This window comes from Alnus glutinosa, chromosome 12, assembly GCF_958979055.1.
Source record: "Alnus glutinosa chromosome 12, dhAlnGlut1.1, whole genome shotgun sequence".
Taxonomy (NCBI): Eukaryota; Viridiplantae; Streptophyta; class Magnoliopsida; order Fagales; family Betulaceae; genus Alnus; species Alnus glutinosa.
Window position 1 is genome coordinate 17,615,609 of NC_084897.1, and position 13,576 is coordinate 17,629,184.

At 36.8% G+C, this 13,576-nt stretch overlaps 1 protein-coding gene across 1 annotated transcript; it reads right to left on the bottom strand.

Annotated features, from left to right (window-relative positions):
* Positions 1-1,538: 1,538 nt before the first annotated feature.
* LOC133883146 (chlorophyll a-b binding protein 1D) lies at positions 1,539-1,886 on the bottom strand. The gene has a single exon (XM_062322366.1). It carries the CDS (start codon positions 1,882-1,884, stop codon positions 1,588-1,590), a length of 297 nt encoding a protein of 98 aa, XP_062178350.1. The 5' UTR covers positions 1,885-1,886; the 3' UTR covers positions 1,539-1,587.
* Positions 1,887-13,576: the final 11,690 nt, after the last annotated feature.

The following is a 13,576-nucleotide window of genomic DNA, read 5'->3' on the forward strand; positions in this document are numbered from 1 at the left end:
ATGTTACACTTCTAATTCATTTCGTAAAAGTCCATATACCCCCTCAAACTACTTCTCAATTGATCATCTCCCGTCAAACTTTCTATTGAAACAATAACCTCTAAACTACCAAAAAGTGCCAATGTCCCCTAAGGTCAGCAAAAAGACAAAAATGACCTTATAATTTTTTCAATAAGACAAAAATACACCCATAAATTCAATAATAATAATTTTTTTTTTAAAAAAAAAACATTTTTTTAAACAAAATTTTTTTCTTTGAAAAAAAAATTAATTAAAAAAAATAACTTTTTAATTTTTCTTTTAATTTTTAAATTTGGCCACCCCTGGTTTTTATGTATTTTTTTTTTTCTATTTTTAGTTTTATTTTATTTTATAAAAGGTTATTTTCGTCATTAGGAAAAATATTGACAATTTTTGATAGTTTGAGGGGACATTGTCCAAATTAAAATTTTGGAAGAACATTGTCAATTAGGTCGTAGTATGAAGGAGGCACATGGACTTTACCCAATTCTTTTAGTTGGCGTTGTAGTGTCACATGAGCGTCTATCGTGTAAGGGTCAAACAAAGTTTCTTGTGTGAGTTGAGCTGTCATGAGCAGTGCTTTGTTACAAAATGAAACCACCAATAAATACTAAAATAATGAGTAATGCTATAAGTGAATCATGTTCACTTTTGTGTCCATCCGGTAGTTTTTAAAATCATAATTGATCTTGTGATTGATCACTATTAAATTTTGATCAAATTATAATTTTAAGAGCTACCTCATTTTTAGAGTGACACATAAGAAACTTCTAGAATTACTCTAAAATAACAGCAACACAAATTTCTTTTAGAAAAAAAAAATAAAATAGAAATACCTTTAATCCTAAACCTTCACAAATCCCACAACTCCCTTAAATATCCTCATGAGAAAAAAGGAAAAGTGTTACCAGACCACAAGGTTGTTGGCTACTCCATCACCTCCTAAAACTTATTTGATATTCAATTGATCGCGTTTATTTAGTTCCAAGTAGATTTACCAATAACAAAATTTTCCTTTAAATTGGGTTGAATTTTTTTTTCTAACCTAGTCTATTAAATTAACATATTATTTTAAAGTTCGTGTTTCTTTAAAATGCATTAGAGAGAAGTACATGACTTGTTAATCCTAGTAAAAAAAGACATGTAAGAATCATATGCTTCAAAAAAAAGATGTTACTTTATTTGACTATGTTGAAAAAAATTCTTCCAACTTCTATTTCTCTTTTTAGTCCCTTTCTAAAAAATGATATTATCACACAGAAGATGATAGTCATAGGTCAGTAATTTATAAAAAATTATTCATAGTCATAAATGAAACTGAAAAATTCATCAAAACTATAACATGTCAACCTTATCGATCTATCTTGATTGATAAACTTATGAGCTTAGTTTTACTTTATCATTAATAAAAAAAAAAAAAAACTTCATGTCAATATAAAAAAAAAGAAGCAACTGGAGTCCTGCATTACCAAAACATAAAACAAAATCCATATCATACTTTCCATTACTTGCGCAAATAATTTACATCAAATCCGAAGAGGAAAATTCGCAAAATTGTTTCCGAGCTCACTTTCTGGGGACAAAGTTGGTGGCATAAGCCCAAGCATTGTTGTTCACAGGGTCGGCAAGGTGGTCGGCCAGGCTCTCCAACAGTCCCTTTTCGATCACAATGGCCTGAACAAATAACCCAAACATAGTGAACATAGCCAATCTCCCATTCTTCAGCTCCTTCACCTTAAGCTCAGCAAAAGCCTCCGGGTCATCAGCAAGGCCCAATGGGTCAAAGCTTCCACCTGGGTAAATCGGGTCAACCACCTCACCGAGAGGCCCACCAGCAACACGGTAACCCTCAATAGCACCCATCAGGAAGATCCCAAACCCACTCTGATGCCTAAGTAAGATTCTGTAGACAATTTCAGGTAGTAACGAGAGCAGAGTAAAGTCAAAGATTAGACTGTAATTTTATACCTGGGGTAGTAAGATTCTAAGATAATTGAAGTGTTCTAATATAATTCATGTAGGAGTCTGATCTCTAGATCGCATGGGATCAGACTTCTCTATATCCCGAAAAAACCGGGATATAGTCCTTCTGCGCATTGTTAGGGATTTATGAGACCAAACCTTATCCCATAAATCCCGGTCGTTATCCTTAAGCATTTTAGTATGATTTATTCATATCTCTCTGTGTTGATCCTGGGAAAGTCATTCCCAAGTCCAACTAGATATGGGCCTTCGGTATGTTCTTCTAACATATCAAGATGATGACATTCTCGAGATGATTCAGCCATAAATTATGTCGTGTGTATCCAAGACCCTGACGACCAAGCGGGTCTTGTCGGGTCCGACGGACTGACTGGGCCCACTTGGCTTTGGGAATGATAATTTTCCCAACAGTTACTCTCAATTCTCTTATTTGAATTTTGAATATAGAATAATTAATTACTGTGATCTTTTTTGAGTTTTGATCTCTCGGAATTCGCATCTGATACCTACCACCTTTTTAAAAAATAATTATGATGAGTGGTGCCACGAGTCTCGAATTTGGGAACTCAAGGTGCCACTTTGATGACGAATCTCAAGTTTTGGACAGGCGGCTGACTTGATGGGCATCGATTTAGTTCCCAAGCACACGTGACAGCTATTGACTTGATGGTTCTCGCTTCGGTTCTCGGGCATGGGATATATTCTTTATTTTACCTTTCATTTCACCCTCGGCTACTTTGCCTTCAAACTTCCTTTCTTCGAACCTTCATATAGCTTTTCTCCCAACCCTTTCTTCGGAAATGTCTTCTGATAATGAGGCTACTCATTCATCCGAGCACGAAGCTAGCCTTAAGTTTTTCTTTTTTTGTCTTTTTTAAAGAATACGGGCATTATAGGAATATAATAAAAAAGTAGCATTTTTGGCTCACTTTGATAGTTTGATGGGTTACTTTAGCACACTTGAAAATTCATGAGGTTATTTTAAAATTAGCTATTAGTTGAGGGGAATTTTTTTGTTATTTAAAAATTACTCCCGCTAAATTACTCTTTTTTTTTTTTTTTAGAATAAATTATTCTGAAAACTTAACAATCATTATTTACCTAAAAAATTATTAGTAGAATTGATGGCCCGTCAATTGATTCGAGCTTGTTTGATATTTACGAGGAAGATGGTGAAATATTCTCTCCCATCAACAAAACAAATTATTCAAACTATTTACAAGTAGGGTTATGATACATCATTAAATGCAGTATAAGTGCACAATTCTAAGGCAGATTGGAAAATTCACATGCTCCAAGATATATTAGAGTGAGATCCACACATATAGATTTTCCTAATATACCTTAGAGTTGTGCACTTATAATGCACTTATTATAACTCTATCATTTCCCATACAATGAGTTGTGATACATGATTATTGGGACCCAATAGGTCACATGGCCTCCAATAGTGTTGTCTACTCAATTTCCATCTATCCTCTAATAAAGGGCCCTTTTACGTACCAAATACATGGTCAAAGTGGCCTCTCAACTCAATCCTCTTCCAATCTCTCTTCTGGGTCACAACTTCATACTCAGCAGCGTGCTAGGCAATACTCTGTTCGGACCGCTAACAATTCAAGCAGCATATATAAAAGAGCTTTTATGAGATTTATCTATTCAAGCACTTTTCACATTCGCTACTCAAATTACTAATAATGTTGTTGGATTATGTCTTTGATTATCTCATTTAAAAATCATTTGGCCCCCCATAAAGCATGTTTTAAAAAATGTCTATGTGAGTAGAGCAACACGATTACACCCGAACAGTAAAATTCATTCCTGAAAACCCTATTATGCTAGGGTTTGTTGGTATGTGTTTGAGTTTGCATGTTCTAAAAAACATCTACGTGAACAGAGTAGAGCAGCACAATTGCACCCGAAGGCCACCCCCAAAGGAGCCCTTCCCTTCTTTCTTTTTTTTTTTTTTTTAAATTATTATTATTTTTTTGATTTTTTTTGAAAATAAATTTATTTATTTATTTTTTAATATATTTATAATTATTTTATTCAGATGGACACGTGTCGCTATCTTATTAGTTTGATGTGGCATTTAACAAAATTTGTCAAATTTTTTAACAGAATTTGACTTCAGGGATTAATTTGTAATTATTGCTTACCACGAGAACTTTTCATTAACTTTTTGAATCATAGGGAATGGAAAATAATTATAGCTAACCACAGGAATCAGTGATGCATTTATCCCTTAAAAAAAATCTAAAATTAAAAATTAAAAAAAAAAAACTGATTTTTCATTTTCTTTGATTTTTTACTTTTTTTTTAAAAAAATGATTTTTAATAGAATTTTCATTTTTTTTATGTTTTTTTTAATGTTCTTTATTTAAAAAATTTTCATTTTTTTTTCTCGAATTTCTAAGGGCATTTTTTATCTTATTGAAAAAAAATTTAGGGTCATTTTTATTTTTTTTGTTGATCATTTAGGGTTATTGGCTATGTTTGGCAAATGTTGGGACAAAACGGAGTAATGAGTTGTTAATTTTAGAATTAGTAAAAGTGATGATGTGATATAAAGTAAAAATAACTTGTATAGAAAAGTGAAAAAGTTTTGTATTGTAGTAAATTTTTTTATTTGAATAGTAATAAAAAAAATTATTGATGTGATATAAAAAGTGAAAATATTTTGATGTTGATTGTTATTAAAAAATGTAAAAAAAAAAAAAAAATTAAAAAAAAAAAAAGAAAAAAGAAAAAAGTCAAAGCATTACTTTGTTCTGGCCAAGGCGTTGCCAAACAACGTCATTGTCTATTGGTATTTTTTGTTAGTTTAAAATGACGATAATACAAAAGATAGTTTAAGAGAATATTAACAATTAAATAGTAGTTTAAATGAAATATGCATTGTTTTTCCTCATTTTAATACTATAAGAAATTAATTATAAATTAAGTAAATTATAAAGACTGATTCGACCTTTTTCTCCTAATTAAGTAAAAAAAGAAAAAAGAAAGCAAGAAAGCAAGAAAGAAAAGATGCACATCACCTTTATGTCACTGATGACAAAATTTGTACTGACACGGACCACGGTGTTCCTTGAGAGTAGCAAGGCCAGTTTGTTTGATTCTTCTCTACAGTCAGTCTACAACTCTATACTCTATAGTGTGGGCTACATATAAATCCTCTACGCTATTTGATTCCTCTTTCTCTACATGTCTCTCCTTTACAGTGTCTCTTCAAGGTTGACCTTCTCTACACCTTCGTCGCCTTGACCTTGAGAGTGCACACGCGGCTTTTAGAAATAAACACAGTTGTGTTGTTTTACGTTACCTGAAAATGGGAATGTGCTTATATATATAAATATGTTATTTTTGATACAATACGGTTTAAAGCTATGATGATTATGAACCTATTAAAATTTCGCAGTTAAGCGTCTTTCTACAAGAACAGTACTAGGATGGGTGACCTTCTGAAAAGTTTGATTTGAAAGAGTAAAAAATGAAAATATTATATTATTAGGGGTGGGTTGTTACAATATATGAGCACAATAATTCAGTCTAGTCTTCATACCTGGTATAAGAGCCTATTTATAGGCTAAAAGATATAGGCCAACCTGTATTAGGATTTCATGCTCCCATCTTGACTTAGGAGCGCCGTCAGAGTCCGGCTTGGACTCAGAATGCTTCTTCTACTCGAAGGCTTGGACTCATAATCTTATCTTAGGGTAAGATTATAGGCAGATTATTCGGGATTGAATCTGATCGCGAATTTCCTGAAACTAAATTGTACTTCCTGATTTCTCAAGGCTTCTAGGGACCCGCACTCTACGCCCGAGGCCTAGTGCTTCATAGGCCCAAGGCTCGTGATACTTAGTGGGCCAATGTGGATTTAGAGACCTATAATCTGTTAGATGGGCCGAGTTGAGTGAGATAATTCCCAACACTCTCAAGCTGTTTGGATACTTTTTCCTTACAAATCAATTTTAGTTATACTCAAAATTTATATTAAAATACTTATAAAAAAATTATATTAAAATAAAAATAAAAATCATAATCACATTTATTAAGTTGCTCATTAAAATAAAAATGCTTTTGTGATAATGACGAGACAGGTAGTATTATGGGAATACAGTGGGTGTTGAGGGTCATTGAAAAGGGTGCCGAATTATATGACTTTATAGATTTTGCAGTAAAAAAATGGACAGCTAAGAGCACTTACACTGGCTTCTCCATTTCTCAATCTAAAATAGCTAACCAAAATTTACTTTATCTAGTTTAGCTAATGAGTTTTAAAAACATCATACATCCGATTATCTATTCTTAATTCTATATTCTTCCTTTATTATTTTTTATTGCTTTTTTATTCATTTTTTATTGACAAGTTCGCGCCATTCAATTTCACCAGTTGTTCCAGAAAGATCCAACAACTCTCCATACTACACGAAAAACACTGAAATTTTCAGAAAACTCCTCATTCGGCCAATCCAAAAAACTCACCCACCGAAAATTTCCAACAATCAGCCCTGCGCTGAAGATCTCGCTCTCGAGCAAAAGCAAAACAGAGTGGATCCAATTCAGGAACCCAAATGCCCAACCTCAACCTTCCTTGTCCGTTCCAGAAAACCCAAGTGTAGAAGTGAAAAAGCACTACAGAGGGGTCCGACAACTGCCGTTGGGCAAGTACGCGGCGGAGATCCGAGATCCCAACCATCGCAACTCACGAGTGTGGCTGGGGACCTTCGACACGGCTATAGAAGCCGCCAAGGCCTATGACCGAGCCGCGTTCAAGCTTCACGGCGTGAGATCGACACACAGAGAGGGGGGGGGGGGGGAACGATCGTGGCTCAGATGGGTCCATCGAAGATGACGGCGAAGGCTGGGCGCACAATCTCACATGTGGCATTCGACGATCTGGTGAAGGAAAACATGGACGATCTCGGGATGGACCCCACCGAGGCTCTCCAGGACGCCATCCAAACCCTAACACTCCAGGGCATCGATCTCTCCGCTCCAGTCTCTCAAAATCCCCATTTTCTCGGTACCCTCCATTTGACCGATCCGGCAGAAGAAGCTTCAACAAAGATGATGGAGAGGTAGAGGCCAGCGTCAGTAGGGAAAGGAAAAGGAAAAAAAAAAAAAGAAAAAGAAAAAGAAAGAAAGAGAAGAGTATGAGAGAGAAGCGGAGATACAAGAGCAAGAGGAAGAAATGTGAAATGAAGCGAAAGAAATAATAAAATAAGAAGTAGATGTGTGTACAATGCAACGCCTCATCTGGCGTTGCACTGTACATGAATTCATGCCAACTCTATTTTGCATTTCGTTTAAATAAACCTATGGAAGGAGGTTTTACGAATTTTGCTATCTATTTTAGCTAAAAAGGAGTTTTACATAACCCGGTGGGACTGCTCTAGGGCAATTGATGAGTTGATTGTGTTTATGACACACTTAACATGTTTCCATTCTCTTCCTTGTAATGTCAACACCACTTTTCGTTTCCATTTTCGAGTAATAAGAGGAAGCCCAGATGGGGCCTACCTTTCCCTTTGCCTTACAGATTTTGTAATTATCTGCTTTTTTCTTTGGTTTTTTTGCTTCCTCTGCTCGAACCATGTGACAAGGAGGGCAATGTCCCACGCCTTTGAGACTTCCATGGCTAAAAGATGAGAAAATGGCATCCACATCCTCACTCACCTTTCTTCTCAGTGTCTCTGTCAAGGACGTTGAGGGGATCCTTTTTCCCATGCAGTCTGTCTGCAGAAATTAACCTGAGTGCAGCAGGCTGTAGCACCTTTGATGTGAAGGCTTCTGAACTCTCTCCCAACCCCACCCAAAAAAAAAACACAACCAGGGACAGATGGGCCCCCCCTCCTCCCCCGCCCCTCCCCCCCCCCCCAATTTCCTAAAAAAAAAATTATAAGGTGGAAAAAAAAATAAAAAAAATATAAGGTTAAAAAAAAAAAATTTAGCCTATTGGCCCCTATAAAAAAAAAAAAAAAAAAAAAAATTGGCCATTGGCCCTTGCCCATAAAATCTTCTGGCTCCGTCCTTGAACACAACCACATGTTCCCTGCCATTGTACAAAAGATCCCACTCCTATACTATTCTCTTCTTACTAGTGAAGTTCTTGGCCAGTTATTAGTAAATATTATTATGGGATGAAAATGTATAGCAATTAATGGTAATTTTTACTGTCATGATATAGAATGAATATTTGGAAATATGTGTAGCATTTTCCTTTTCAAAAGTATAAAAGTAGAAAAATGCTATACAAATTCACGCTCTGTACACTTTCAAGTGCTTTTACTCTTCCTAAGATGGCAGTTGTCACGTTGGTTTTTTACTTCCAATTGCATATTCTCTTTTTGCAATTACCATATTAAAAAGTAAGTACTTTAAGAGTGAGTACACATAGCATTTCTCGTAAAAGTATTAAGAAAGATACTTCATAAATGAAGTAGGATAGATCATACACGCATTATTATCTCATAATGAGAAGTATCCTAATTTTCCATAAGGAAAATGTTACTTGCACTACAAGCCCACAACATGGGCACAACAACCCCTCACATGAGAGTAGGCCACGCGTCGAGCTTGAAGAACCGGCACAGCCGTGGCTGGAGGCTGCTGGATCGGAAGAAGCCGGCGACCACTGTGGAGAGGCGCGTGTCTTGAAAAAGCCAACCAAGGTGAGCAGATCTGACTCTAAAGAAAGAAACCTAAACAAAGAAAAACCAAGTCAGAAACTTCGCCAAAAAACACACTAGAAAATTGCTCCCCCACCCAAATCCCGTGAAGTCTTTTGCCGAGGAACATTAATCACTACCGAATCTTACCCAGGGGAACAAAAACTCCACAACCCTAATGGTTGGAGGACACCAAAACTCTACTAGCTGTAGCCAGGGAGGAGCAAAAAACCTCCCCCATCCTAGAAGGGCGAGGAGGGAAACACCATCGGGGGAGGGAGGCATGGAACCTCCCCCGTGAAAACCCAGCCACTTGGTCTTCTTTTACTCTCTAAATCACACTTTTTCATATCTCAAACTTAAAACGGACATTACAAAAAGGATTCCTTATAAAATTTGTATTGAGAATAATAGCTATTATATCTTATCTGTGGATGTGCTATCAAATGGTCCAATTACTAGAGAGAGATTGGACCGTGCAATGGCAAATGATAGTTGGGTGGGTCTTTTTGATGTGGTTGAAGTTCAGGTGTTACCCCGGAATATATTAGATCATAATCCACTTTTGGTGTCCTTTTCAAACTCTATGGATATCCAATGGTCTAAAAGCCAGATGTTTAGATATGAGGCTTGCTGAGCTAAACAGAAGGACCCACAGAACATTATTAAGCAAGTATGAAGGGTAAAACAGAAGTCCTCTAGTCCTTGGGATGATGTTCAGAATAAGCTGCTAGGGTGTAAAAAATCCCTGAAGAAGTGGGTGAGGAAAAACTCGTGTCCAATGGAGGCCCAAATCAGAAATAAAGAACAGCAGCTAAGGGATATCCAGCTACAGGAAAATGGGGATCAAATGGGAGTAGAAATGGAAATAATGGAGGAATTGAATGAGTTATTAGCACAGGAAGCTCTTAAGTGGCAACAAAGGGCGAAGGAGAATTGGTTAAAGTATGGGGATTGTAATTCGAAATTTTTTCATGCTGCAGCCACACAGAAAATCGTAGAAGCAGGATATCAGTGATTAAAGACAAGTCTGGGCAATTATGCAGAACATAGGTGGAGATTGAGGAAGCTTTTGTCGTGTATTTCCAAGAACTCTTCACAGGGGAGTCACAACTAGAAGTGGACCAAAGCATCCAGGCCGTGGACCAAAAAGTTTCAGAATTGATGAATGAGTCTTTGCTGGCAGAAGTAACATTGGAGGAGATTTTCTGGGGCTCTCCAACAAATGTCTCCTCTAAAGGCTCCAGGCCCAGACGGTTTTAGTACTTGTTTCTACCAACAAAATTGGGGATTGATCCACAAAGAGGTATGTGCAGCTATTATTCATTTTTTCAATTCTGGAATGCTGGATCCCAGGATAAATTCCACCCACATTGCTTTAATCCCAAAAATTTCCAACCCTGCTAGTGTTTCTGAGTTCCGGCCAATTAGCCTATGTAATGTTATTTACAAATTGCTTTCTAAAGTGTTGGCTGATAGATTGAAAACAGTCCTCCCCGCGATTATATCTCCCACTCAGAGTGCTTTTATTCCGAGACGGTTAATTAGTGATAAAATCATTGCCGCCTACAAGACCATGCAAACCATGCAGACAAGGATGTGGAGTAAGGAAGGTTATATAGGCCTTAAACTCGAAACGAGTAAGGCGTATGACCGTGTGGAATGGTCTTTTTTGGAGGCAGCTATGCTAAATATGGGTTTTGCAAGGAAATGGGTGAGCTGGGTGATGACATGCATACAGACGGTCTCTTATTCAGTGCTAGTAAATGGCTGTCCTGTTGGAAGCATAAAACCTACAAGGGGATAAGACAAGGGGATCCTATATCCCCTTAGCTTTTTCTCATTTGTGGTGAGGTTCTAAGTGCTCTTCTTTTCAAGGCTGAGGGAAAGGGGGTCATTACAAGGATCCCTACCTCTCTAAGGGGCCCTAGGTTAAACCACATTTTCTTCGGGGACGATAGTGTCCTCTTTTGCAAGTCAAACGTGGTGGAATGGAGAAGACTACTACGCATTTTTGGTATTTATGAAAAAGGGTCGGGGCAGAAGCTAAATATGTCCAAGACTTCTATTTTCTTTAGCAGGAATACTAGCCAAAGGAGAAGATCAGAAATTCTGGAACTTTCGGGTTTATTAGAAGCACACCGAATTGATACTTATTTGGGACTTCCTACTTTTGTTGGCAAATCCAGGACACAAACTTTTAAAGATATTATTGAAAAAGTATCAAAACGGCTAGAAAATTGGAAGTGTTCTTTTCTATCACAAGCAGGGAAGGAGGTCTTATTGAAGGCTGAGGTGCAAGCCATTCCTACTTATAGTATGGGGTTTTTTCAACCATAACTTTATGTAAGGAACTGAATCAGATGATGCGGTAATTTTGGTGGAGCCATATGTCGAAAAACTCAAAGATACACTGGATGAGTTGGTAAAAAATGGGTCAATTTAAAACAAAAGGGGGGCTAGGTTTCTGGGATCTTGTTATTTTCAACAAAGCCTTATTAGCAAAGCAGGGCTGGAGATTAATGCAAGACCCAGATTCGGTGGCAGGCAAAATTTTAAAGGCCAAGTATTTTCCTTAAACTTCCTTTCTTGAAGCAAAGCTCGAGTCCAAACCTTCGTACGTGTGGAGGAGTATTTTTAATGCTTTGGGGCTATTAGTTGAAGGGCTACAGTGGAGGGTAGGGGATGGTCGATCGATAAAGATATGGGGTGAAAAGTGGTTACCAACCCCTTCTTCATATTCTGTTCAGTCTACTCCACAAAGCGTAACTGTGAACTGTTTGGTGGCTGACTTAATAGACTATGAACTGAGGAAGTGGAATGAGGAGCTCATTCAAGCAGAATTTGGGGAGGAGGAAGCAAAAACGATCTTAGGTATTCCTTTAACCCATTATTGCCTGATGGCAAATTGATATGGAGAGGAACTGTGAATGGTAAATTTTCGGTGCGTAGCGCTTATTATTTGGGAGTGGATGTGGAAGAGTCAAAAGGCGGACAATGTTCAATTCCAGGTAAGGATAAAGATATTTGGAAGACCTTATGGAGTTTAGGGGCCTCTAATGTGGTTAAAATGTTCATTTGGAGAGCTTGCAACGAAGTCCTCCCTACTAGATGTAATCTGTTTCGGAGGAAAACCATAGAAAGTAAAATATGCCCTTGCTGTGAAGTTGAAGACGAGGATGCCATCCATGCCTTATGGCTTTGTCCAGCTACCAAAGATGTTTGGGGATGTTCATCATCCTGTTTCCAAAAATCTTTCTTTGCAGGAGCTGATTTTCAAAGTCTCTTTGCTTATTGCATGGAACGATGTACAAAGGACGAACTGGATGTAATGGCAACCACAGCTAGACGTATTTGGCTTCGTAGGAATGCATGGATCTTTGAACAACGTTTTGAGCATCCTGATATCGTTTTTAGTGAAGCTACGAAGGCATGGTTGGCTTTCAAAAGGTGTAATATGATAGATCATGAAATGTCTTCGAAGGTGGAAAGGAATGAGGAGAACAACAGCAGATAGAGTAATTGGTCTCCTCCTCCTGTTGGGGTCATAAAAGTGAATTGGGATGCGTCTATAAATGTGGTAAAGGATTGGGTTGGTTTGGGTATCATAGCTAGAGATAGCAATGGTCTATGTATGGGTGCGAAATGCATCACGATACGGGCCTGGACGGACCCAAAAACAGCGGAGTTTATGGCAGCTCTATAGGCTGTACAATTCAGTAAGGAAGTGGGCTTTTGGGACGTAATTTTTGAAGGGGATGCGACTCAAGTGGTTAAGGAGATAACGACTCATTCGTCAAGATTTTCTAAAGTAAGCCATTTCATTGAGAGTATTTATTTGGAGAAGCAATTTTTTAGGTCTGCAAAGTTCCAAGCTATCCATCGCACTTGTAACATGGCAGCCCATACTCTAGCCAAAGAGGCATCTTCTAATTTTGTAGATTTGTGTTGGCTGGAAGACACTCCTTTGAGTGTTAGTAGCATTGTTTTTAGGGAACATCCAGGTCCCTAAGATCCTTATTTTGGATCAATATTGATGTATTTTTCCAGAGTTTAATGAGAGCAGTTTTTTTCTCTAAAAAAAAAAAAAAAATGGTCCAATTTTTTTAAAGGCTCAGCGCTGGTCTTGCATGAATTTAATGATGAGAACCAAAGGCTCCAGTCATATTTAGAATGACATTTACTCGTACCAAAAAAACAAAATATATATATATATATATATAAATTTTTTTTTTCTGCCATGGGTGGCCAAACCACCCTCTAGACCAGCCAAGGAAACACCCCTCTTTTTTCTTTTCAATTTCATTTTTATTTTTATTTTTATTATTTTTAATTAATTTTTAAATATTTTTAGTTTTTATTTTTTATTTTTTTTATATAGTGCCATGTGCCAATACACGTGGCAGACTGTTAAAATTTAGACGGAAAATCTAACAGGGGTACCAACTAGGTTTTTATCCCTAACTCAGGTATCACCGGTGATACAAAATAAAACTCAGGTACTAAATTTAAAATGACTTAAAACTCAGGTACTAATGGGGTATTTAACCAAAAAAAGAAAGAAAGTGTAACTTATGCATAAAGAACCTTTCAAAATCAATCAACTAAACTGGAAATTTGAAGTTCTAGCAGTAGTGGCTATTTTAACTACCAAAAACACATTTTTTTTGTTCTTTCTATTTTAGCTACTACCTTTTCAATACAAACTCCAACAGATTATCCATTTCACTCTCTACTTTCTTTATAATACTCAGTGTATTTCGACGTAAAATGTTTTCAATGAAATCATTTTTTAGAAAAATGATTTTCTTGAAAATATTTTTCGGTGTTTGGCTCGTACGAACAAAATACCAATGACGAAAAACCACCGGTGACGAAATTCCAACAATTGTGGCTGG

Bases quoted from the DNA above. Each gene is read 5' to 3' on its own strand.
- LOC133883146 (XM_062322366.1), bottom strand. From the start codon at position 1,884: ATGGGTGCTATTGAGGGTTACCGTGTTGCTGGTGGGCCTCTCGGTGAG.